General features: G+C 39.6%; 1 protein-coding gene across 7 annotated transcripts in view; it reads right to left on the bottom strand.

The window, feature by feature from the left end:
* The window catches only part of ATG7 (autophagy related 7), a 279,860-nt gene extending 259,365 nt beyond the window's left edge, over window positions 1-20,495 (bottom strand). For 2 of the 7 annotated variants that reach the window (XR_006581212.1, XR_006581213.1), the window contains exons 1-9: window positions 20,278-20,494; window positions 19,136-19,331; window positions 18,760-18,814; window positions 16,672-16,789; window positions 13,083-13,160; window positions 8,673-8,789; window positions 4,833-4,982; window positions 2,879-2,967; window positions 1,143-1,264 (exon numbers count right to left, since the gene is read on the bottom strand). Coding sequence is in view for 5 of the 7 variants with exons in the window: in XM_045025201.1 (XP_044881136.1) it covers window positions 1,143-1,264; window positions 2,879-2,967; window positions 4,833-4,982; window positions 8,673-8,789; window positions 13,083-13,160; window positions 16,672-16,789; window positions 18,760-18,814; window positions 19,136-19,313 (907 nt within the window). In the remaining 2 variants the exon portion in view is untranslated. Of the gene's footprint in view, window positions 1-1,142; window positions 1,265-2,878; window positions 2,968-4,832; window positions 4,983-8,672; window positions 8,790-13,082; window positions 13,161-16,671; window positions 16,790-18,759; window positions 18,815-19,135; window positions 19,332-19,885; window positions 19,994-20,077; window positions 20,097-20,277 lie in introns of those variants that run through there. The other 5 variants (XM_045025201.1, XM_045025197.1, XM_045025199.1 and 2 more) reach the window with 5 other exon arrangements.
* Between the last annotated feature and the right edge of the window lie 3,840 nt (window positions 20,496-24,335).

Raw genomic sequence — 24,335 nt, forward strand, 5'->3', positions numbered from 1 at the left:
AGAGAGGAAAAATTGCTTTTAAAGTGAGCCAACCACTCCCAGTCCCTATTCAAGACCAAATTGATGGTGTTAAGTTTGCAAATGAATTGTAGCTCAGCAGTTTCTCTTTGAAGTCTGTTTTTTAAGTTTTTTTTTTGTTGAAGAATGGCTACTTTTAAATCTGTTCTTGAGTGTCCAGGGAGATTGAAGTGTTCTCCTACTGGTTTTGTATGTCTGATTTGTGTCCATTTATCCTTTTACCTAGAGACTGTCCGGTTTGGCCAATGTACATGGCAGAGGGGCATTGCTGGCACATGAGGGCATATATCACATTAGTAGGTGTGCAGGTGAATGAGCCTCTGATGGTGTGGCTGGTGTGGTTGGGTCCTATGATGGTGTCACTAGAATAGATATGGGGACAGAGAAGGCAACAGGGTTTGTTACAGGGATTGGTTCCTGGGTTAGTGTTTCTGTGGCATGGTGTGTAGTTGCTGCTGAGTATTTGCTTCAGGTTGGGGGGCTGTCTGTAAGCGAGGATTGGCCTGCCTCCGAAGGCCTGTGTGAGTGGGGAATCGTTTTCCAGGAAAGGTTGTAGATCGTTAATGATGAGATGGAGAGGTTTTAGCAGGGGGCTGTACAACCGCATTTGCTCCAATTCCTCAGACAGAAACAAACACCTAAAAGATCTGTATCAAGCATTCTTGAAACTACAATACCCACCTGGGGAAGTGATGAAACAGATTGACAGAGAGAGACAGGTACCCAGAAGTCACCAACTACAGGACAGGCCCAACAAGGAAAATAACAGCACACCACTGGCCATCACATACAGCCCCCAGCTAAAACCTCTCCAGCTCATCATCAACGATCTACAACTTATCCTGGAAAATGATCCCCCACTCTCACAGGCCTTGGGAGGCAGGTCAATCCTCGCTTACAGACAGCCCCCCAACCTGAACAGGACTCCTCGTTGTTTTTGTGGATACAGACTAACACGGCTACTCCTCTGATTCTTAAGATACACTATATTTGAGGTAGCAGTTAATATCAGCAACAAGTTAGCAGCACTAATCTCTCTTCCATCTTCTTAGTGATCATAGAGAAGAGAAGTCAAGTAACATCAGTTTCTGTATTCTGAAAGTCATCCTTTGACAATGGATTACCTGGGCTCTGTGGCATCTGTGGAAGCTTTATTTCAAAGATGCTGCTGTGTGTTATGTCTCTCACGCCTTGCATGGTCCTGTCTCTGAAGCAGAGCACTTCAACTGAATGGAGGTGGCTACCCCTGGCATTGAAAAATAAATAAATCTATAGCAAGGTATAAAAGATCTGGCACTCCTCCAGCAGAAAAGAAAGATGCTCAAGCAGGAACTTCACTTTATTAGTCCTCTGGTATCATACAGCTTTAATCCTTTGGAAACTCAAGACTATGACAAATCTTCCATTGGTATTGGACTCATATACAATAATGTGCCTATATTTCTATCTGATCAAATATGAAGAAACCCAACATGATTAATGAATACCTAAAACAGTCCACTGTTATATGGAAACTGGTGCAGCTCCACTGAAATTGCACTCAGGACTTCCCCACTGTTAACTACCCATCTGCACAGTGTTACTGGCAACTAGAAGCACCATATGTTTTGAGGCATAATGACCAGAGAAGCCCCAGAGTACAATGTAATAAAGTTGCAATGACAGTGTAGCAGAAGGTGCCATTCTACCTCCTCCATGACTTAGCACGCTCCTCAGAATCCTTGATCTGATTCAGTTTTTGTCTCCCCCACCTTCACCAACTAAGCTCTGCACCCATTATTCACATTCACTCACTGCTGAGCATCAAAGTAAAAGAATTAGGTGTTTGGCAAATAACGGAATTTGGGATTCTCATATCCCCACAGGATGTACAGATAAGTGATATGCACATGGATATACCCTCCTATGCTATCTTTCACATATGAGCCTGGAAAATGCCACTGTTAACATGGCTAATTGAAGGTTTATTGTCTCATTACACATTACTATAACGTCAAAAATTTGAAGTTGCAGCTTAAATTAATCAAACAACCCAATCTTAGATGGATGGTATTTTATAACGCAAAAGATGACAGTGTGAAATAAACCAAAAACAAATGTTCAATCAGGCAAAGCAGAAGAACTTTAGAGTATGTGTTCTTCAGACTTCAGCTCATGTACCATTGGTGGTCATTTGACAGTTTTATTCTCTGGAGCAAGCCAGCTTTCCAATGGCACTTGCACACAATAGCATCCTCAATCAGTCTGTGCTACACAACAAATCCAGAGACTAGACTGGCTTTCAGGTTTTGCTTCTACTCATGTAGAAATCTGCTACATGATGAAGTGGCAGTAGCTGCTCCTTAGTTTAAGTCGAAGGTAGGTTCCCTTTATAAACCCAGTTATTACCCCTCCTCTGCTCCAAATTCCCCCAAAAGAGGATTTTTTTTTTGATTTTTTTTTTTACTTTTACCAAACTTTTCAGAAATAAATCTCTGCTCTGGAATGTGATGTAGCAGGTTAAACTTCGGAAAGACTTGGAGTGGAGAGAATTTAAAAACAGGGCTCAAAGTCTAGAAACTAACCATTAAGGATGTTGGGGGAGCAGCCAAGAAGTGAAGGACTATATGGAAGTAGCAACAGGCTGGGTCCCTGGCCTTTGCCCACTAAAATTTGCAAAAATATGCAGAAAGATCAAAATAACAAATTTCGAAGGTATTTCCTATTCAAGGGATCCATTTCCAACACACTCCTAGTAATTTCTTATTGTCACCATTGCATATATTTTTGCATATTTCAGGCAAAGTTAAGGTTCAGGGTGTGTTGTGTAAGTCAGGTGGGCTGAAAAAAGGGCTCATCTAATAAAAGATAAAACCAATACCATCTGTGTGCTGCCATGACCAGTAAGTTCCTCAGCGGCCATCCTGGATACTGGGTAAAATTGCAGGGATCATAAACTCCAACTGTCACCTGCAAACAAAATAGCCCCATTGAAAAGTCTATGCATAACAGCACAAGAGTCACAAAAATAGCTGTCAGTGTATCTTGTTATCTTACATGTTATGTCAGTAAGAAATCACATATGGCATTTAAAAAGTAATTAACAATTCCTGCCAAACTATGACAAATTGTATGCCTTTCACACAGTTTAATGTTTCCCACAGCTCCCAGTTTTGTTCATTTTGGCCACCTAACATTCACTTGTACTTCACTGCGCCACATGCATTTCCTCAACTATCTACGCCCAAAAAGCAGTTTTACAAAACCTGAAGATGCCTACCAAGTGGTCAGATTATTGCCTTGATTCATAAGCAATGTTTATGGATGGTGAATAATGATGATATAAAAGGAGACAGGATAATAGATGCTGGGTCAGTCAATGTAAAGGTAAAGTCACTGGCAAGGGCAATCCTTTATTAAAGGATTTAAGCACAGAACTCAGATAGTGCCCTCCAAACTGAACACTAAGAAAGGACTTTATTTTGTATGATACAGGCTTCTCTCATATAGAGGAAGATTACATCTGATAGGGCATGCTTCTATCAGTGCCACTTTTTAAAGTTAGGCTTTAAAGTTTCCTTATTTCAAAATAATACCTACATAGCCACAATACAATATTTTCCTTATTTTAGAAAAAGAATGGAAAAAGCAGAGGAAATGATTGGAGCTCAAATGTTATAAAACGGAGTTGAACTACTTCAATGACTATTTTAATTTCTAACCTGTGTGTGAGATATGAATTGCTTTACAGACTTCTGTCCTGCACAATTAGCTCTCCCTCAGCCTCATTATGGAGCTTTGCTCCTCAGTAAATTTTTAGCATTATAAAGCAAAAAACTATTCAAGGCTCTGAGTTAAGGTTAGTCAAAATAAAGAGGGCTCTGAAGAATTTCAGAAGGCTCTAATAAAGCTAGGCACCTGGACAAGATGATGATAAATGGAACAGATAAGTACTACTTAATGTATAACTAGCTTGGTCAACCCTTGCCTTGATGCCTTCTGCTTTACGAATTATCAGGATGGAAATTCTCTTGTGGCTCCAAGGAATGGAGATTGCTTTTTTTGCATTCAAATGAAGACGTTTTCCCCGTAACAACAACAACAAAAAATCATTCCAACCTCATCTGACCAACATTTAGCCTGCATCACATCTACAGGACTATGAAGGACTTAACTGTACACTGTTCAAATACAGATTTTTTTTTCAGCAGAGTTTAAAAAGGAGCCAGTTTTTCTTCTATTATTGTTGGTACTTTGAAAGATACAAGCTGAATATATTAATATTAACATTTGTTATTAATTTATAATAGGACCATATATTTTATTTTGTAGAAGGTCACTGTTATAACATTTCCAGGTATACTTAAAGCTAGTGCAGCAACTATAGAAATGAATTGTTGCATACTCCTCCCCTACATGGAGCATACAAGCAAATAAATAATAATATAGGTGGGCTTTGCACTTACATAATGCTATGTGTTCAAAGTGACTAAGAAATATTATTAACTCATCCTCATAACAGCCCAGTAAAGTAGCTAAGTTTTATGTTCTCTCTTTTAAAGATGGGGTAATGAGTATAGAGAGCTCAAGTACCAAATTTTCAAACCATCGACTAATTTGGGATGTCTGGACTTTTGGATACCCAGGTTGAGATGCCTAAAACTATGCTCCCTGAAGACCAGGTGTAGTCAATGGGAGCAACTGGTGTTCGGAGACTTGACCTACTCTATTCAAGCACTGGATCTCAGTATAGTATTCCAGTGAGAGGTCAAACAGTTTGTACATTTAGCACAAATATTTCTGGCATCCGAGCATATGTGCAAAATTCCACTTACCTTTTCCTCTTGATCTTGGAAAAAATCATTCCAGTTTTTAAGCAGTGACACCAAAACAGACTTGTCATTATACTTGATTAAAAAGTAAGGCAAGGCTGTAACTCCTTCCCTCTGGCAAAGTTCATCATATGCTTTCTGGAGCGCTTGAATCTGAAAGCAAAAAGATATCATAACAGACGGTTGGAATTATCTTAATTCAATAGTGCCTGTGTGAGTGTAAAAATATTTTCTTAACTGAATATGTAATACTTTTTTTTCTTTTAACTTGCTGAACACAAATGTATCTATTCTAACAGTTTTTAACCATTTATTCCGTAGTTTTTTTTAAAACTATAACCAAGCATCTGAGAACTAATATGCAAAAATTAAAACCATATAATCTTCAATGCAAAACAGGCAGAAGAAGCACTGCTGCCACTGCTGCAAACTGATACATAGGAAAAAAGACAAAACAAAATTAAAGTGTTATTCTTATGGCCAAAACAACTTGCAAATATGGAAGTCCCCTAAATAATAATAGTCCCACTGTTAGAGAGAGAGAGGGGGCTAAGAGCTCTGATTTGTCCTTAAGGTACTAAAATATTTAGCACAGGATCGGATGGTGGTAAACACTATTCATGATGCGGCATAATGATCAGCACCATCCATTCTGTCTACTTTGGTACATCGGTTTTCAGTGGTCAGCTGCAATTGCTTCCTTGGATCCTGATATCTACACTTTAACTGTACCATTGAACACCATCCTACATAAACTATGTTTTTTTCAGAGAAACAGTCTTTAGTCCTCCATTCTGTTTAAAAGGAAATATGAATAACCACAAAAACTAAACTTTCTTTCCTACTTTCAAAATACTCAACTGTTATTTAATTAGAGAGGCAAGGTGGTTGAGGCAATATCTTTTATGGACCAACTGCTGTTGGTGAGAGAGAGAAGCTGTAGCTCAAAAGCTTCTCTCTCTCACCAACAACAGCATGACCAATAAAAGATACTACCTAACCCACCTTGTCTCTCTAATATCCTGGGACCAAGTCAGCTACAACAACACTGCATATAACAATTGCTGTTATTATCCAAATTGCTATAGTAAAGGTAACCAATTCTTCTAATACTCATTAGTAACCACCTAGAACATTCCTGTAAGAATACACCTAAACCATTTCTAGAGGTATATTTTAATTGTATTCCACTGTTAGATGATAAAATTCATCGTGTAGTATGTTTGCGCTGTTGTACCAAGCGTCTCTCCCACATACCTCGTTATGGGGCTCGGCTTCCCACCAATTTCTAGTGGCATTAAAAGCACTTCACGGTTAAACAATAACTCACTCCAGTTAAAATATAGGGTACAACTGAGTAACTCTACAATTTCTTTTACCTTTGTTGCACAGAATAAACAGACTCATTCTCCCCTCAGGAGTTCCTACTTTCTCTCTGTCTCATAACCTAGTTCCCTTCTTCCCTGCACAGTCATGTGTTAACATTTTTTACAGTACTTCTACAAATAATCCAGGCATATCTTTTAAACCAACATTTTCGTAACCTAGAAGAATGATTATGATGATTTAGTTCCAATGGGAATGCTTTATACCAGCAGTTCTCAAACAATGGGGCGGGCTTCTCAACAGAAGTGTGGGAATGTGTCAAGGGAGGTGTGAGCTGTGGGGGTTTTTGGTTAAGAGCTCTGGCTGTCAACCCCAGGTGACTGGCGCTTGCACACAACAGCCGTGTACACCCAGCAGGTCGAGATAAAGGGGAAACCTGGAGCGCCACCGCACCAAGACTTACAGCCAGAACCTGCCACTTGGGCTCAGGCTCTCCTCCCCTCCCCACCATCCCTCAGCGGGAGGCAACTCCAGGCGCAGGCTCTCCTTCCCACCCCACACCTGGAGGAGGCAGGGCTCTGGCTATCAGCCCTGGAGTGGCAGCAGCAGCATCACAGAAATAAGGGTGGCAATAGGGCACCAAGTCTGCTGTGAAAAGTGATATTGACAAATATCACTTTTCACATTGCCACCCTTACTTCTGTGCTGCTGCTGACGTGGCGCTGCCTTCAGAACTGGGCACCCAGCCAGCAGCCACTGCTCTCCGCTCTGCCTTCAGAGCTGGGTGGAGGTATATGTATTTGGGGGAGAAGGGGGGTAAATGACTTCAGACATAAAAAAGGGAGGCTCGATCAAATAAGTTTGAGAACCACTGCTTTAGATCATCCATCACCATATTTTCAGTCAAAAGAAAAAATTGAAACGTGCCACCTTGAGCCATCAATGAAAAAGGCTCCACCACAGTTCACACATTCAGATGAAACAGTACCATTTAAAAATACATGTTCAATCTACCAAATTCAGTTAGACCCTTTTTAGTACAAAGGGCTTATGGTATCCTCAATACGCTCCCATAATGTCAATCTTCATTAGTGACTCACATCTTTCACTATAAGATGCTCCATCTACAGTCATTTTAGTCAGAATAGTAAAAATAATTGTTTCAAATTCTACCAAAAAACGTAAACAGTTATTAAAGACATAACTGTAAAGAAAACAGATTTAAAATCAATGGTATTAAATAACTGGATTCCTGTGAACTTTCAGTTTCTAACCAAGAAGCCGGAAGCTGTTGCCAAACAGTCACCCTATTTTCTAAACTGTTTTCCTCAGGATTTTCCTCTGCATGTCTACACTTTCTGATACAGTCCAAGAGCTTTTTCTTTGCTACCTCCTTCTTTTCTGAAGTCTGACCTCTAGTTCATCAGTCAAATGTTTCTGCTGATGACAGAATCTTGCTATCACACCAGCCTCCTTTTCTGTCAGATAAAGTATCATCCAGAATACCCTCAACCTTCTTCTTCTTCTTCTTTCCAGGCCAGCCATGACGTTCTCTAGACCCAAAAGTTCTTAATATATATCATTTGTATTGCAGTAGTACCCCAGAAATGCCCCGTTGTGCTAGGTAGTGTGCAAACATAAGAAACATTCACTGCCCTGAAGAGTTAATATTTTCAATAAACAAGACACACAAAAGGGTGAGAGAGAGTGATAAATTTCTCCCAAGGCTGACCAAGCCCCTCCCCAGGCTCAATATTCCCACCATGCTAACAACTAGAGCTAGTTGGGAATTTTTTGATGAAACATTTTTTCATTGGAAAATGCCAAATCTGTATAAACCAAAACCACTGTGGAAAAACATCGGTTTCAATGAACTATTTAAAAAAAAATTGATTTTTTTTAAAATTGCCATTTTGACATTTTCAAAACCATTTTTTGATTCTGAACAACTTCTTGTTTAGAATTTTACATTCATTTGTAGTAAAAAAGTACAAAAATGTTTAAAAATGGTCAAAATTGAAACAAAATACTTCAAAATCATCAACATGTTTCAACTGACTTGATCTAATAAATTTCTGTATTTCTAGCTTGTGAAAAATTTGACTTTTTTCCCCCTAGTAGGGGGTGGGGAACTTTTTCAGAATCTCAAAAATTCTCATAGGATGGGAAAACTATTTCCTGATCAGCTCTATTAACAACCTACTCTCTCAGACCACGCTGCCTCTGAAATGCTTAAAAATCTTTTGTACATTCAATATTCTGTCCAAAGATGCTAACATGAGCCCAGTAAGGATTTATACTCAACCTCTTCGGCTAACTGGATTGTTGCAAGAGGCAATAAAACATCAAAATGAGAATTTTATAAAGTAAAAAAGAAATAAAAGTATAAAATCAGTAACTCAAATAAACTAGCTACACTAGTTAAAACTCAGCAAGTTCAAGGACAAAATATGTAATTTTACAGGCAACAAGAAAGAATGATCTGTACTAAAGATTTGACAGTTGGTGTTTGAGTACCTGAGTTGAAGAGAACCTTTCACCTAGGCAGACTGCCTGCTGAACAATAGGTATGCCATCAGGGAAGCAGAGAGCAGGGTAGCAAAACCAGTAATAGAAGCGATACTTTTTTAAATCCTAGAGGAAAAAAAAATATATATGCACATGTTAGAAGACAAATAATTACTAACCCAACTAGCCACTTAAAAACTGAGTGATTATAGCACTTCCAATTACAGCTATGGCCATGATCCTGCAAACACTTAAGCAGGTGTTTAACTTTGCTCATGTGAGCAGTCCCATTGGAGTAAACTTAAGAATGTGTGTAGTATTTTGCAGACTAGGGGACCATGAGAGCTGGGTCAAGGAATTACACAATAGGAAACGGAGTTAATTCCATTTTTTATTATTAAATATATTTTTTTAATTTCTTGGCAAATATAGCAATGCAGCCCCAGAACCCAAGGGGCCTCCTGGAATTTTGCAATAAGGCCTGAGACGCACACCACACAGGGTAGGCCAGCAGTCCCAACCCCGGCACGGCAGCCTGGACACCACTGTGCCAAGCAGCCAAGAACCTGGACCTTGCCACTCAGGTCAGCCTTTAGCACACAGCTGAGCTGGGCCACAACAGTGTGCTAATTGGGCCAGATGCAGCCCATGGGCCACTGGTTGAGAGCCACTGCATCAGAGGTTCCCAATCTGTGTTCCATGGACTGCTGCAAGTTTGTGAAGCAGTTTCTGGTGGTCTCTGGATAGATGGTTGGTCACATGAGGCTGGCTCTCTCTCTTTTTTTCTAGTTACTCAATTGCATTAAAATACAGCCAGCCATAAAAGAAATAACATCCTAAGATTACTTTTCAATGTAAACAATTGCTACAATTGCCAGATATATGTAGTGTAAGGATTTCCATACAATCAAGAATGGAAGGAGAGGTTGTATCCAAGAGAGACACCATAAAATATTTTAGAATCCCTGCACTAGACATAACTTACTGCACTTCTACTGTTAAACCAATTTTATTGGACAGCACCATAATGCAGTTAAACTATAAAGCTGCACAAATCAGTTTTGCGTAATCTTATAGGACACCAACTGTCTTTTATAGTGATGTACTCATCTGTTGCTTCTATTTTTGAACGAAGCTAGAGTTTTAAATATACCACATTATTATACATACGGTTAATTATTTTTTTTTACGTAAATAGACCAGATGGATGAAAGCTTTTAAAATAGTCACCACAAATGTGTTACCAATGTGGAGTACAGCCCAGTTAGAAATCACCCTAGATTTACCTCTTAACTTTTATCTCTCCTTCATGTTAATCTCATCAACTGGGGTCCACTCAACAAGCCTTCCCCCACCAAAGTGCTCTGTTCAATGCCATATACTCTATCACACCACATGCTTACATGTCTTCCTTCATGACATCCCACTACTTTTTCTTGGGTTGGCTTCTGTCTTTTTCCTTCCATCTTGATCTGTTGGTCTTTCTTACTGACATAGTTGCCAGGACCGCACTTTACATGACCAAAACATCTGAGTCTGCATGCCCTCATTTTTTATCCCTATGGCTGTCAGAAGTGACAACTCTGTACAAACAGCTGTCATGAATAAATATGGTGAACTTTTCTTTATTTAAATATTCCCTTATAGCACAGACAGGCATTAAGTGAAAGCAAGCACCGTTTATGAGATCATTATCTCTGCAGTGTTTTAATTTGACCTGATCTTTAAAAGATCAAATAATTTGTGCTCTAGGATACCTTTATTAAAAAGGTCATGGTTTTCTGTAATCTATGCAGTGGCATCTACAGTAAATTAAGAGATTATTATATATTGATACAGAGATACCACCACACAGATCCATTCTCTCTCACACACATACATATACAAAGTATATGGAAACTTGATTAAACACACAATTCAGCTTTTATATTGGGAATTTGTAATCTTTTCATCAGGAAGAACAGTTTAATACATGAACTTCTCATGACATTTAATTGATGCCGGTATTTTGAATTTTTTTTCATATGAGGAAAGGTTCTAACATAAAATAATCTCTTTTGAACTATGCCAAATATATGGAAGATAAAAGTATCAGACTTAAAAATTAAACATTACAACACTTCTATTTTTAAGCTATAGTGAAGAAAGTTCCTTGAAGACCAATGAAACACAGGCAACCAGACATGTATGTACTTGTAATTTGAGAAACACACCCACAAATTTTTAATAGTTATAAAATAAAGGAAACTATGGCCCTAATCTTGTAAAAACATGCACACAGATCTAACTTCAGTAGGACTATATCTGTCCTTTAAATTCAGTGCATGTGTGTATGATTTCAGGAGTGGTGTATTTGCACATGCTTAGTTAGTTATGTGAGAGAAAGCAGATAAAAGGCAAGGAGAAGGTGCAGCAAGCAGTAAACTTAACCCTGACATATAGGGCTAACTGGAACTGTTAGAAATACTTGGTGGAGATTTTCACAGCAGACTAGAGGATTTAGGAACACCGCTCCCATTAACTTCAATGGGAGTTGCATGGCTAAGACTTGGTTGGCTTTGAAAACATCAACCTACATTTATAATTACAACCATTTTTTCCTCATTTTCTTCTACCTCAGAAGACAAACATTTGTACCCAACTTAGTGAAGGAGGCTTAATTTAGTCATCTAAACATTGCAACACATAGGATACTTACAATGAAACATTCAATTTCCATCAGATCAACTCACCCTTCAAAGATAGGTACATGGAGTACCATGAAACTTACTTTGTGTAAACCCTGGTCCAGTTTGCAAAAAGGTTCGGTCTGCTTTGAATGGACAACAAGAATGATTTCCTGTTTATTGCTTTAGGTGTAGAGTTTTGGCCTGCTGCTCTTAATCAACATTTTCCGTTACTGTGCAGTGTACTGTGCATCAAACAGCTGCTTTTCACCCCAGCAGTGGCTACATTTCAGTTCTGCATTGTGGTGTCACAAAAGTTACACCATAGTTAAGGTTGTGCCAGAATTTTAAATTTGGCAGCAATGACAAAGTTATTTAAAAATTGTGTGTTCTGAATTGTAGAATTAATTTGAAATGCTTAGTGTAGCTGGTAAATTAATGTTTTGTGGTACTCAAAGTAAGAGTGGCGAGAAGAGAGAAGGGAAAAATCATCCAGAGTTTAGTTAAATCTATTCCAAAAACCACCATGTTATAAAAAAAATTGTGGACTGCCCTACTTTTTTTTCCAAAAGCCTTTTAAATATAAAATCAAGTAGTCTAAGGTGTAGTGCGTGTAATTCTTTAGTATGTGTTGTCCAGGCCAATGTTTGTTAAAACTTTTAACTTGTTGGACCTGAGCAATGTTGAATCAGAAGATCTTTCTAAATTAATGGACTGTGGGACAGTCATACATGCCCAACTGTTGATGCAAGAGAGTAGGAGATGGCCATTAAGGTTTTGCAAGTGCAGGTTGGATGAAGTTAGGGTGGGTATTGCTTTTCATTATTTGTTGGAGTGTTATGTATTTTTGCAGTACTGTAGGCTACGGTAGGTGCTTGGGGTGTTCTAATGCAACCTTCACTGTTACTAAACAAAGTTTGTGTTTGTAGGTGGGTTGTGAATCACTTTGGATTGAAAGGCAAAATAAGAATATAAACTGTTGTTATGCACTATTCAACTAAATGCATAGGCGCCAACTCCACGGGTGCTCTGGGGCTGGAGCAACCCACAGGGAAAAAATGGTGGGTGCTGAGCACCCACTGGTAGTCCCATCAGCTCCCCCCCTCCACCTCCCCCAGCGGCTCCTGCTCATCAGAGGAGCCTGCAGAACAGTGCCTTCCCCTCCCTCCCCACACACCCCTCTCGCCGCTAACAGCTGTTTCATGGCACGCAGGAGGCATGGGGAGAAGCGAGGACGCGGCACGCTCAGGGGATGGGGTGGAGCAGGGGCGTGAAGAGGCAGGGTGGGAGTGGGACCTTGGGGGAAGAGATGGAGTGGAGGCAGGTCCTGGGTCAGAGCTGGGGGTCGAGCACCCCCCAGAAGTTTGGAAAGTCGGCGCCTGTGACTGAATGACCTATTCTGTGATAGGAGTGTTTGTACCCCTATAATGAAAGAGTTGAGCAATATTCTTTTAGCACTTATTCTCACCGTCCCATCTCTTCAGCAAATGTATTGCTCAGGGAATAAGTGAATCAAGCCTGCAGGTTCTTTGATCAGTCTTGACTTTTACTGTCCTCACTTGACCCAGGAGTTTAGTTGCCATTATTTATTTTTATATATGGAATCCAAGAACCTTTATATTTGTAGAGAAGCACATGCATGTACGAAATGCAGTCTGGTAACTACAGTAGTTATATTACTATTTTTCACTGACATGGTTCATTATTATTTTTGTTTCACTATTCAGAGTATGGAATAAATGGCATTACTTACTGCAAAAGTCAGAAGCAGGAATTTGTTCAAGAGCATGGGGTTTTCAAGGGCAGTCCCTGATTTTATTGTCTCCCATATCTGTCAGTGGACAAAATACATAAATAAATAAAATAAATTAAATTTTAAAAAGCATACGGAGAGATTCATTCATCTTTCCTTCTTCCATATATGTTAAAAGCTCAAACTAATCATAGACAAGACATGTAGGGCTAGAAGGGACTTCAAGAGGTTATCTACTCCATCTCCTTGTGTCAAGGCAGGATTAAGTAATATTCTCAGTAATTTAGGTATGATTTTGCCCTACTTAATTCAGCCCATGCTCTAATGCAGGGGTAGGCAACCTATGGCATGGGTGCCGAAGGCGGCACGTGAGCTGGTTTTCAGTGGCACTCACACTGCCCAGGTCCCGGCCACCGGTCCGGCGGGCTCTGCATTTTAATTTAATTTTAAATGAAGCTTCTTAAACATTTTAAAAGCCTTATTTACTTTACATACAACAATAGATTAGTTATATATTATAAACTTATAGAAAGAGACCTTCTGAAAATGTTAAAATGTATTACTGGCACGTGAAACCTTAAATTAGAGTGAATAAATGAAGATTCGGCACACCACTTCTGAAAGGTTGCTGACCCCTGCTCTAACGCCTGCTTATGGGGCGAGCATTTATTTCAACAAAGCTCTGGTTTGTCCTGGGGTCTTGGGAATTACAAATGACAGTTCTACTATTATAGGCTTTACATTTCAATTTCATTCTGCCAGGTAAGGATCAGAAGCACAGAGCTCATCCAGAACTACATCTCCCATATAACAGACACAACCTATACCAGCAGACATCTAGACTTAAATTTTGAAGGTTTTACAAAGTTACACATAAAAATGATAACAATTAATATGTTTTTTCCTACAGCAACAGCCCCGCACATGGATGAACCATAACCAACACAGCAGCACTGGGCTGGTTTGTTCTCCTAGATTTCTCATCCTTGCGATACGTAGGGTACTGAAACTGACAAAAATCCCAGTGGCAGGATCACAAGTATGAAAAGGTCTAGAAGTGCAGACAGGTGGCATGCTGTGCACAGTTAGAAATAAACCCAAATGTAGCCAATTAGTTCATTTTTGCATTCATTATTGTATATTGTGTGATGTTATGATTAACTCATATACGATGTCTATATATAATCATGGTATGCTAAATAGATTTAAATTGTAGGTTCATATGAGACTGAGAAGTATTTAGAAGTGAAAAGTATGCATTAGGTTTCTAAGTAAAGCAGAACTGAAACAAAAGGCCTACAGGCTGAGCCCTGTAAGATGTCAGCTTAGCAATACTAGGCCATAAGCTTAAGAATGCTTGACATAAGTGACCAAAGAGTCACCCTAAGCCACAAGATCACAAGAATGATGTGTCAACAGGTGACGTTGAAAAAAAATTGATCTTGATGTACTATTCAAAATCAAGAGATACCTTACTGTAACATTTTTCCAACAAGTGTCCTGATCACAGGATACAGGTGAGTAGAGTCTAAGAAGAATAAAAGGAACTAAAACCTATGAAAAATGGGGCACTCCAATATTCTTGGGGGCACAATACAGATAAGGGAAAAGAGGGTTCACACCTGAATGCACATGCACAGAGTGTTAGATATAGTCAGATTCACATGATAAAAGAAGGCTCCCTCATTGAATAAAATGAGTTACCTTCATGAAAACTCCAGCAGGAAACATTCCTTTATTGATTATCAATTGGTGAGGAATCCATCAGACTCTAAAAATATCTTTGAGGATGTGAGTATGACTATATTTGTTACTTGTGCATGACTGTTTGTAGGATTTACATATGCCTGGATAATCATAACTTTGCTTGTGACTTTAATAAAACATATAAGACAGAATAGACGTTTTACTTGTGAATGTATGTGTTATTTCCTCGTTCTTCATGCGTTCCTAGAAGCTCTGAATCAGAAACAAGTAGCAGAGGTGACTTTCATTCTGTTGAGCTTGGAACTTTAGCGACTAGAGCCAAATCCACAGAGGTGTAATACATTACTAATATCACTTTAAATAAATTAGAAGGCTACACCAGTCTGTGGGACAAAGAGTTGCAATTATAAACAGTACTGCAGCCCTTGTTTGGAGGCTGACAGGATTTTCAGTATCAAGGGGTCACTAAGAAAAATCTACCATGGCTTTCTATATTAGCAAACATTGAACCTCCAGCTATCCATTGAGATACAGCCATAGCACAAAAACTTAAACCTGCCAAAGGCTCCCCCAAACTTCCCATCCATCAGGTTACGGTTAACATACCCCATCCATGCCTGAAATTGCAAAAACCACTATGGACCACACGTGATCACCTCATGTCTCTGAATCCAGGAGGAAAAAGCAAAGAAGTGGGGGAGGAGGAAAGGAGGCTGGAGTCAGCCCTTCAAGAGTCACTCTTAGGTAATTTGCACATTATTATTGACCCAACTAGCAACCCTCCCAGTTTTGACCTGCCACACAGACTTCGGACCACACTGAAACACATCCGAACAAACCATGGAAAATGAGGCTACCTGATGCACAAGTGGAAAATCAAAGACTCCCCTTCATGCGACTGCAGTGAGAATATCCAAACCATCAAACACATCATAATGGAGTCCCCCAAATATGGATTCAGAGGTGAACTGAATGATATCCACAAGTCATAGAGGAGGCCTTGAAATGGTTTATGGACCTACAACTTTATCTATAGCATGTTCCTCTGCAGATGCCATACGCAAGTACGAGAGAGATACACACACACAAAGAAAAAGTCTAGGATAGGTTACATTTTTTGACTTCTCTACTTCTCTTTAAGAGGCATCATCAAGATTACTGCATCATAACCATCACATGGTAAAGGAGCACTAGGTCACAACAAGAGGGAAAATAATTAATGACTTCAAATGAGAAGATGGGTGAAAACTCTATTATCCTGACCTAAGGCAACCTAATTAGGGAATCTAGGGATGAGCATAATAAGTAAATTCAAACAAAAAACATTTTTTTTAAGTGTATAAGTCTCTCTCAGCCACTTCACTTTATTTAGTAATGTCTCGTATAAGTTCTCTTCAAGGAGCAGACAACTGTACCTCCTCCCCTCCAGTGGAACCAGCTGAAGGTCAGATTGAGTAACCTCTTTGCTGTTGCATCTCCTCAGTCTTCATGCCATTACTTATGCCCCAGAGTGCACTGTGATAATCTGAATCCCAAAAGCAAGCAGAAGCTGATTTCTGGGTTTCACAAACACAATACTCCCTGGAATTCAAGTAACTGAGCAAGTCCAAGAGTGCTGCTAAGATTAAACAGATGAGAGGGAGGACTCAGCATGGAGGTTACTGAGCATCATCATCTAACTGCTGCTGTCCAGAGGTGATCAGAAGCAAGGAGAAGACACCAAACTACCTCCTCCAAAAGCAACTGTATCCCAAAGCCAGGGTTAGATGGGTCAGTGGGGGATGATAGTCCCTCCATTGCCTGGGACTCAAACTGCAAAGTTGTTCACTAGCTTTCCCCAAATCCTGTTTTCTCTGTAAATGTATTTAATTGTTAACCTCACCTCATTTGCTGCTTTTTCCAAAAGTGACTTCTTATCACAGGATTTGAAAGACTCAAAAGTGTTGGTGTTATATAATGTTCCAACAGCAGGACAGCAATGTGCCGGGGTGGCAGCATTCCTAGACAGGAGACAAGGACACTCTTGGAACCACACACTAGCATATTTTCCAGAACTTTCATTAACAGTAACCAATGGGAACTCTCACATTAAGCCCCAATGATGCAGTTTTCCAAGCAGAGTGGTGACTATATACATTACAACGAGGCAGAATGCAAGTCAAGGACAGTCCCACTCGGAATGCTTGCAGGCAGTTACAAAAATGTGCTTGCATTCATGGACAAATTTGACATGTAACTCAGTAATTATTAGGACGATTTGATCAACTGAAGGCTTAGAAATGCAGAGCACACCTCATGACACAATGACAAATGCTGCTGTGGTATTGGAGACAGGAAAGAGCTGGAAAAGATTTAGTTTTATGCTTCTAACAAAGATTATGAAGATAGACAGTCTCGTGTGTAGAGTTTGACCTGCCTCAGTGGCATCCTCCCAACTGTTCAAAAGCGTATGAGAATTCTGTCTTTAAGGAGGTGTTTTTATGTATAACTACTGCTGAGTCCTCTAGGTTTTCCCCAAATATTCCATTAAGTGTTTACAGTGTTTAAATTTAATTTAGAAGTTTTTGTGCTGTACTTCAGACCCCAATAGAAGTTGAGACGCTTTGCCCCTGATTCAGCAAAGCACATGCTTTACTGCTTTATCAAATGGGAATCAGCTTAAGCACCTGCTTACGTGTATTGCTAACTAATGGTCTTCTTAAATAAAATTACTACTATTATTCATAAAAGCCTGTAAGACATTCCATGCCTACTGCATTTTCCACATCCTTGCAGTTAATCACTTATAGTCTCTAGAAGGTGCAGGGAGGTTCAAATGTCACATCATAATGTAAATTTTTCATGAGCACTATGATTTTCAGTGCAGAGTCTCTTGGGGAATCTCTGAGATAAATACAACTTTTAAAAAAAATCATTTTTTTTCTTTTAAATAAAAAAAAAGTGATTCAGTTAAAAGTGGTAAGTTAAAAACAAAGACATCCCGAAATGAACATAAAACACAGTACTAATGTTGAACAGTTAAAGTCAGAAAATCCAAAAGTTTTGTTACCAATAGCAACATTAACTAGCCAATGCTCCTTATAGATATTAGTGTGTTTTATTCCATTTCTTTACTGGTAGAATATGTAGTTTAGTAAATTAGGCCACAATACTGCAAATACTTATATATTTACTTTATTCAATGGATGTGAGTAGTTCAATGAGTTCCATGAGACTGCAGTGTTTGCAGGACCAAGGCCTTAATGATTATCAGAAAAGGTACATTATACATATACAGGACATGCAACTTCCACAAAATTTAAAGTCAGAAGAGACCATTTTGATCATGTAGTCTGAATTCCACCCAGTAATTCCCACAGTGGAATTATTTCTCACTGCATAAGTGAACACTTGGTTGTCATAATATTGCCATAAAAATATTAAAATAGCCCTGATATCAAGTTACATAAAATTTTTGTTTTTCACAATTTTCTTCAGTTCCCAATGTTAAACGGTGTTTTCTGAGATGATTTTGTTAGGTTTCAATGTGACATTTACAATCTCCTGCAGGCAAATAATTCCAGTGGTAGCTCTACCCCACAAAAGCTTATGCCCAAATAAATTTGTTAGTTTCTAAGGTACCACCAGGACGCCTGGTTGTTTTTGCTGATACAGACTAACACGGCTACCACTCTGAAACCTGTCATCTGTAGTAGATAGATTCTTCTCTTCACTGCCATTATCTAGAAAACTGACTAAAAGCACAGGAATATAAGACAAAGTGAAAGGAAAAACTTTTCAAAGTCATTAGTGAGGACAATTATGAAAATCAGATTGAGATATCAAAATGTGGATAGATCCTCATTAAAATTCTGCTAATACCGGTACTCTTAGAAGATGCACACCAAACATATTCATGTGATTTGTCAATTAGGTGTAACTATTGTTATCCATCACTTTTTTAAACTTCAAAATCACATAAGATACTTACACATCAAAGGCACTAAACTCCAATGTTAAACGAGCTGGTAGACCAAAAGGATCACCTGGACAAAAACAAAGTTTCTTTTAAATAACAGCAGCAGCAACTATGTCACAATAAAAACAACAGGCCAAATAGTTTCCTGAATCAAGGGTCCAATCCTGTTCCCATTGAAGTAAATGTGAATAGGATAAGAATCTCTACTTTTTCATATAGTCACAGATTATATATCCATATACAACTAATGTGATCTTTTTTCTATCCCTTATTATGACTGTGGAATATTTTGTACATGTAGTACAAATTCTTATAACAGAAATATAATTAAACAAAAGACAAGAGGAGAAAATCTGGTATGCCTAATAAAAGTTCAGTTTCTACCTACCATTATAGTAGTAGCCTTTGATACCTTTTGGAGTCTCATCTAATCTATACTCATTAAGTTTCTTCTGTGTCAGCTCATGCCAGAATCCCGCATCCAAGGCACTGGTGAAGGGAACAAACTGTAGCTTTGGGATTCTAGGTTCCAGGGGATTGTGTGTCTCACTATCAGCAGTTGCCATTGTTTTATTCAATTAAAGCTGTTAAAAACAGACAAAAGTTCTGTGAGAAGAGTCATTCCTGATAGCTACTTACTGAGCTGATTAGGTTGGCTTTGGCTTTTGGAGGTTTAACAGTGTTTTGTTTTTCAAAGCCTACAGATGCCACTTACAAACAAACAAACAAAATGTCAAAATCTTGAGTATACTAGCCAAGCCCTCTCTCTCTATAATAAGCGAGAACTTAATTTGCGGAAGAAGGATGTGCGTGTACACACACACACACACACACACACCCTTCTGCAAATTAAGTTCTCGCTTCTTCGGGAACATTTTTTTCTTCAACACGCTAATTCCGTGCCAGAGAGAAGCAAAGACAAAGCTGGTCTAACTAAACCTAATAGACACCAGATTCAAGGGTGGCCAAAGCACACCCCAGAAACCACATGTGGCCCAGAAGCCAGGGCCGGCCTTATGGGGGAGGGGGGGCTGGGCAACCATCCAGGGCACCGTGCACTAGTGGGGGGGTCTCGCGCTACAAAGTGTCAGAATAACAGACACCCCCCAGACCGGCTCCGCCCCCCAGCCCTGTTCACCTCAGCCGCGGTCCGCCACCATCCCCCGCGCCGCCTGCCCCTCCGCCCGCTCCGCCTCCGAGTCCGCCAGCTACTCCCCCAGCCCCCCTCGGCCACCATCCCCTGCCCGCCTCGCTCCTCCCCCAACCCCCGTCCGCCCCCATCCTCTGCTCCGCCTCCCGCCCAGCTCCTCCCCCAGCCCCCCTCGGCCACCATCCTCCGCTCCGCCTCCCGCCCAGCTCCTCCCCCAGCCCCCTTCCGCCCCCCTCAATCGTTCCGCCCCCATCACCCGCTACGCTCCGCCCCCAGACCGGATCCGCCATCATCCCCCCCCCGCCCCCCGGCCGAGCTCCACCCCAGCCTTGCCCAGGGCGCCATTTTAGGTAGGGCCGGGCCAACATATTTAAACTCGCCTTTCGCTATCCACAGCTTAGCAGCCGTGCGAGTAGCAGGCCCCTTTCTTCCGTTTGCTGCTGCTGTTACTATGGGTGAATCTGACAGAGTCAGATGGAGATGGGTCCAGCGCAAAGACAGTCTAAGGGATGGGTACCGGTGCCAGAAGGGAAGGTGGAGGAAGAGCTAAAATCGTCAGGCAAGCAAAGAGCCGGCCTGCAACCTCACAGCAGTCCTGAGGCACCTGAAGTGCCCCGCTCAACCTCACTTCAAAGAGTTTGGCCACCCTGATAATCAGCATAGCTGTGAAGTGTTGCCAAAAAGCCAGTCCTGAAATAAATTTGATTTGGGTGCGGAAGAAACATTCCCCATCTTGGATTAATGTATTTCAGCATTTTGTCTTAAATGAGTGAAATTAATTTAGAAAAACCTCCAAATAGTCAGTCTGGGGGGGGAAAAAAGCTTAGTGTCCACCCTTCATTCATCTGTGAATAACACAATCTGTTCTGAAAAATATTTTGCTTACTGCTATAATGGAAGACTTATCAAATTGGACTTACACAGTACAACCAGGGATGTTTACATTTTAGAAGGCCTTATCCACTTTTATTTGGCACAACCATAATATTTTGTAAAAATGAACTTTAAAAAAACCAAACACTAATGTTTTCAGAATTTTACACTAATGTACCTGAAAACAATGCTTAGTAAGCAAATAAACATCCCCCCCAGGAGTCTGAAACAAAGTTTACAGCACTAAGACCCTCAAAGTGAAGCAATCTTTAGAAGAAAAGAAATGTAGATCTGACTTCATTAACTTTCATATTCCAAGCTGAAGGAAATGCATATTCTCAACTAAGAGCTCAAATAATGACAAGTAAATTTGATTTTTAATGGGCTTTCATTTGCATTCATGGTATTATACATAGCATAGGTGAAGAAATGTACTTGTAACAATCAATTTTTAAAACTGACATCTCTTTAACCTGCTGCTGGGTATCAATCTGAAATCTAATCTAGACCAAAAAATAAAGTAGTATGCCACCCATTGAGCCCCTCTGCCAGTGTCTGTGGTTTTACACTCATACCATCTTATTTTTACATCTTTCCTTTGTTTTAACCCGAAAGCCCCACATCAAGAAGAAGGGAAACTGATTGTAGAATATATAGAGTTAAAAGTGAAAATGATTGTACACTAAACTGTTATCAAATGCACAATGTAAACAAACTGCAAAAAAATCTGTTTTATTCCTCTAATCTCTTTCACTTATTGTAATTTTAGGGTATATTTGTAAGAAGAGCATGTAAAATATTTACAGGCAGAAGTGAAATTTGGAAATTGATAGTGTCCCTTTAAATGCTGAAACAAAGTGGGTGCGGTAATACTACCTCACCCACCTTGTCTCTAATATCCTGGGACGAACATGGCTACAAAACATTGCATATGAACTTTAAATGCTGTCAGCTATCCCACACCCCCAGTTCTTTCTAGCTACTGTGCAACATTAACTGCCTATGACTAGAGTTGATCAAGAAACAGAATTTTCCTCCTGCTGTAAGGAATTTTGACATTTCCAAATTAGCTTCCATTACAAAGCATAATGGAAAGTGACAGTATCAAATTAAAAATTCCAAGCAGTTTAGAATTGTAAATGTTGACGTGAAAAACATAATTTTGTTTTTAAGTATTGACTTGAAATAAAAATATTCATTTTCATTCTCCTGATTGGAAAAATCAGAAAATTGTCAAAATCAACACTTTCTGAATGGAAAATGTTTTGTGTGAAAAATTTCAGCTAGCTCTACCTATGACCAATTGTCGCATTTATATCACCTCCACAGTAGTCACTATTCTCAGATGTATTGTGGGTTTTTCTAAGTCCCTACACCCATCTGGATCCTATCTAAATTGTACTTTTATGGCCTAATTTTCTTTCTTCTGCTTTTACAGCATTTCTAGGCATATCACTTTATTACTATTTTTGTAGGTTTTTTCCATTATAAAGAGGACCTGAAAAATGCACTCAATACTAGAAAATGGTCATCCTCCCCTGCTGAAAATAGGAGCCAAAGCCACCTAATTTCTGAAGAATTTAAGCTTTTATTTAAAAAGGTTGCCAGCCCTTAAGGTTATGAAAGATGACCTTCCAGACACCCAATGTAAACAGGTATAATGTTGTCCAGGAAAACCCACCGACTGCTATGCCTACCTTCGTGCCTCCAGCTTCTATCCTGGACACACCACACGATCCATCATCTACAGCCAAGCGCTGGGGTACAACCACATTTGCTCCAACCCCTCAGACAGAGACCAACACCTACAAGATCTTCATCAAGCATTCTCAAATATGATACCCACACGAGGAAATAAGGAAACAAATCAAAAGAGCCAGAAGTGAACCCAGAAGCCTCCTGCTGCAAGACAAGCCCAAGAAAGAAACCAGCAGAACTCCACTGGCCATCACCTACAGTCCTCAGCTAAAACCTTTCCAACACATCATCAGTGATATACAACCCATCCAGGACAACGATCCCTCGCTTTCACAGGCCTTGAGAGGCAGGCCAGTCCTCGCCCACAGACAACCCGCCAACCTTAAGAATACTCTCACCAGCAACCACACACCGCACCATAGTAACTCTAACTCAGGAACCAATCCATGCAACAAACCTCGATGCCAACTCTGCCCACATATCTACACCAACGACACCATCACAGGACCTAACCAGATCAGCCACAACATCACTGGTTCATTCACCTGCACGTTCACCAATGTAATATACGCCATCATGTGCCAGCAATGCTCCTCTGCTAAGTACATTGGACAAACTGGACAGTCCCTACGTAAAAGGATAAATGGACACAAGTCAGATATCAGGAATGGCAACATACAAAAACCCATAGGAGAACACTTCAATCTCCTTGGACACACAATAGCAGATTTAAAGGTAGCCATCCTGCAGCAAAAAAACTTCAGGACCAGACTTCAAAGAGAAATTGCTGAGCTTCAGTTCATTTGCAAATTTGACACCATCAGCTCAGGATTAAACAAAGACTGTGAATGGCTAGCCAACTACAAAAGCAGTTTCTCCTCCCTTGGTGTTCACACCTCAACTGCTAGAAGAGGGCCTCATCCTCCCTGATTGAACTAACCTCGTTATCTCTAGACTGATTCTTGCCTGCATAGTTATACCTGCCTCTGGAAATTTCCACTACGTGCATCTGACGAAGTGGGTATTCACCCATGAAAGCTTATGCTCCAATACGTCTGTTAGTCTATAAGGTACCACAGGACTCTTTGTCACTTTTTTCATGAACCCTTAAGAATCTGTGTAATAAATGTAAGTGTTATAAATACTGAATTTTGGCACATTCTGCAGCTAAGACATCACCTTACATCTGTAGGAACAATAACCACAATATCATTCTTAATTTAAGAGCAGAAAACAATTAAGGAAGAATATTCATAGCTTTGCTGTACCCCAGAACCAGGTATCCCTACAATTTCATTTTCTTATGTTTGGCATTTCTCCTGATGTCTACCACTATTGGCACTAAATGCAAACATCAAAGATATAACCCATGAAATCATAAAGAACAGCGTGGAATATTTGAATACATAGAGAGGTTTTTTAAGTTGTGTGTTCCATCTTTAACAGTTTAGGTAAATTAAACAAAATCATTGTAATACAAGTTAATGAAACCACAAAATAAAAGGAAAGATATAAAATAGAAATTACTTCTAAAAATGTATTTTACAAATTTCAGAAATTACTTTACAACCATGATCAATGAATTTTCTTTTATTTCAAAATCATCAGCACTCCTAATGCCACAATCGTCCTACCACTTTCAAAAGCACTTATTCATATCTTTTTGTATCAAAACTTATTTTCATCAGATTAATACCTCACTATTTTCTAAGTAGTTTTCTGAGCTCTCTTCTATTTAGGTTGTGTACCAACAGTGCAAAAGGCTTATAATCAAAATACCAAATAGAAAAATCTTTAGATCCCCAATTAAACTGAAATTAATATTTTTAATGAAAACATAGCAATAATTTTAAGAGATTAAGGGCAG

This window comes from Mauremys mutica, chromosome 7, assembly GCF_020497125.1.
Source record: "Mauremys mutica isolate MM-2020 ecotype Southern chromosome 7, ASM2049712v1, whole genome shotgun sequence".
Classification (NCBI taxonomy): domain Eukaryota; kingdom Metazoa; phylum Chordata; order Testudines; family Geoemydidae; genus Mauremys; species Mauremys mutica.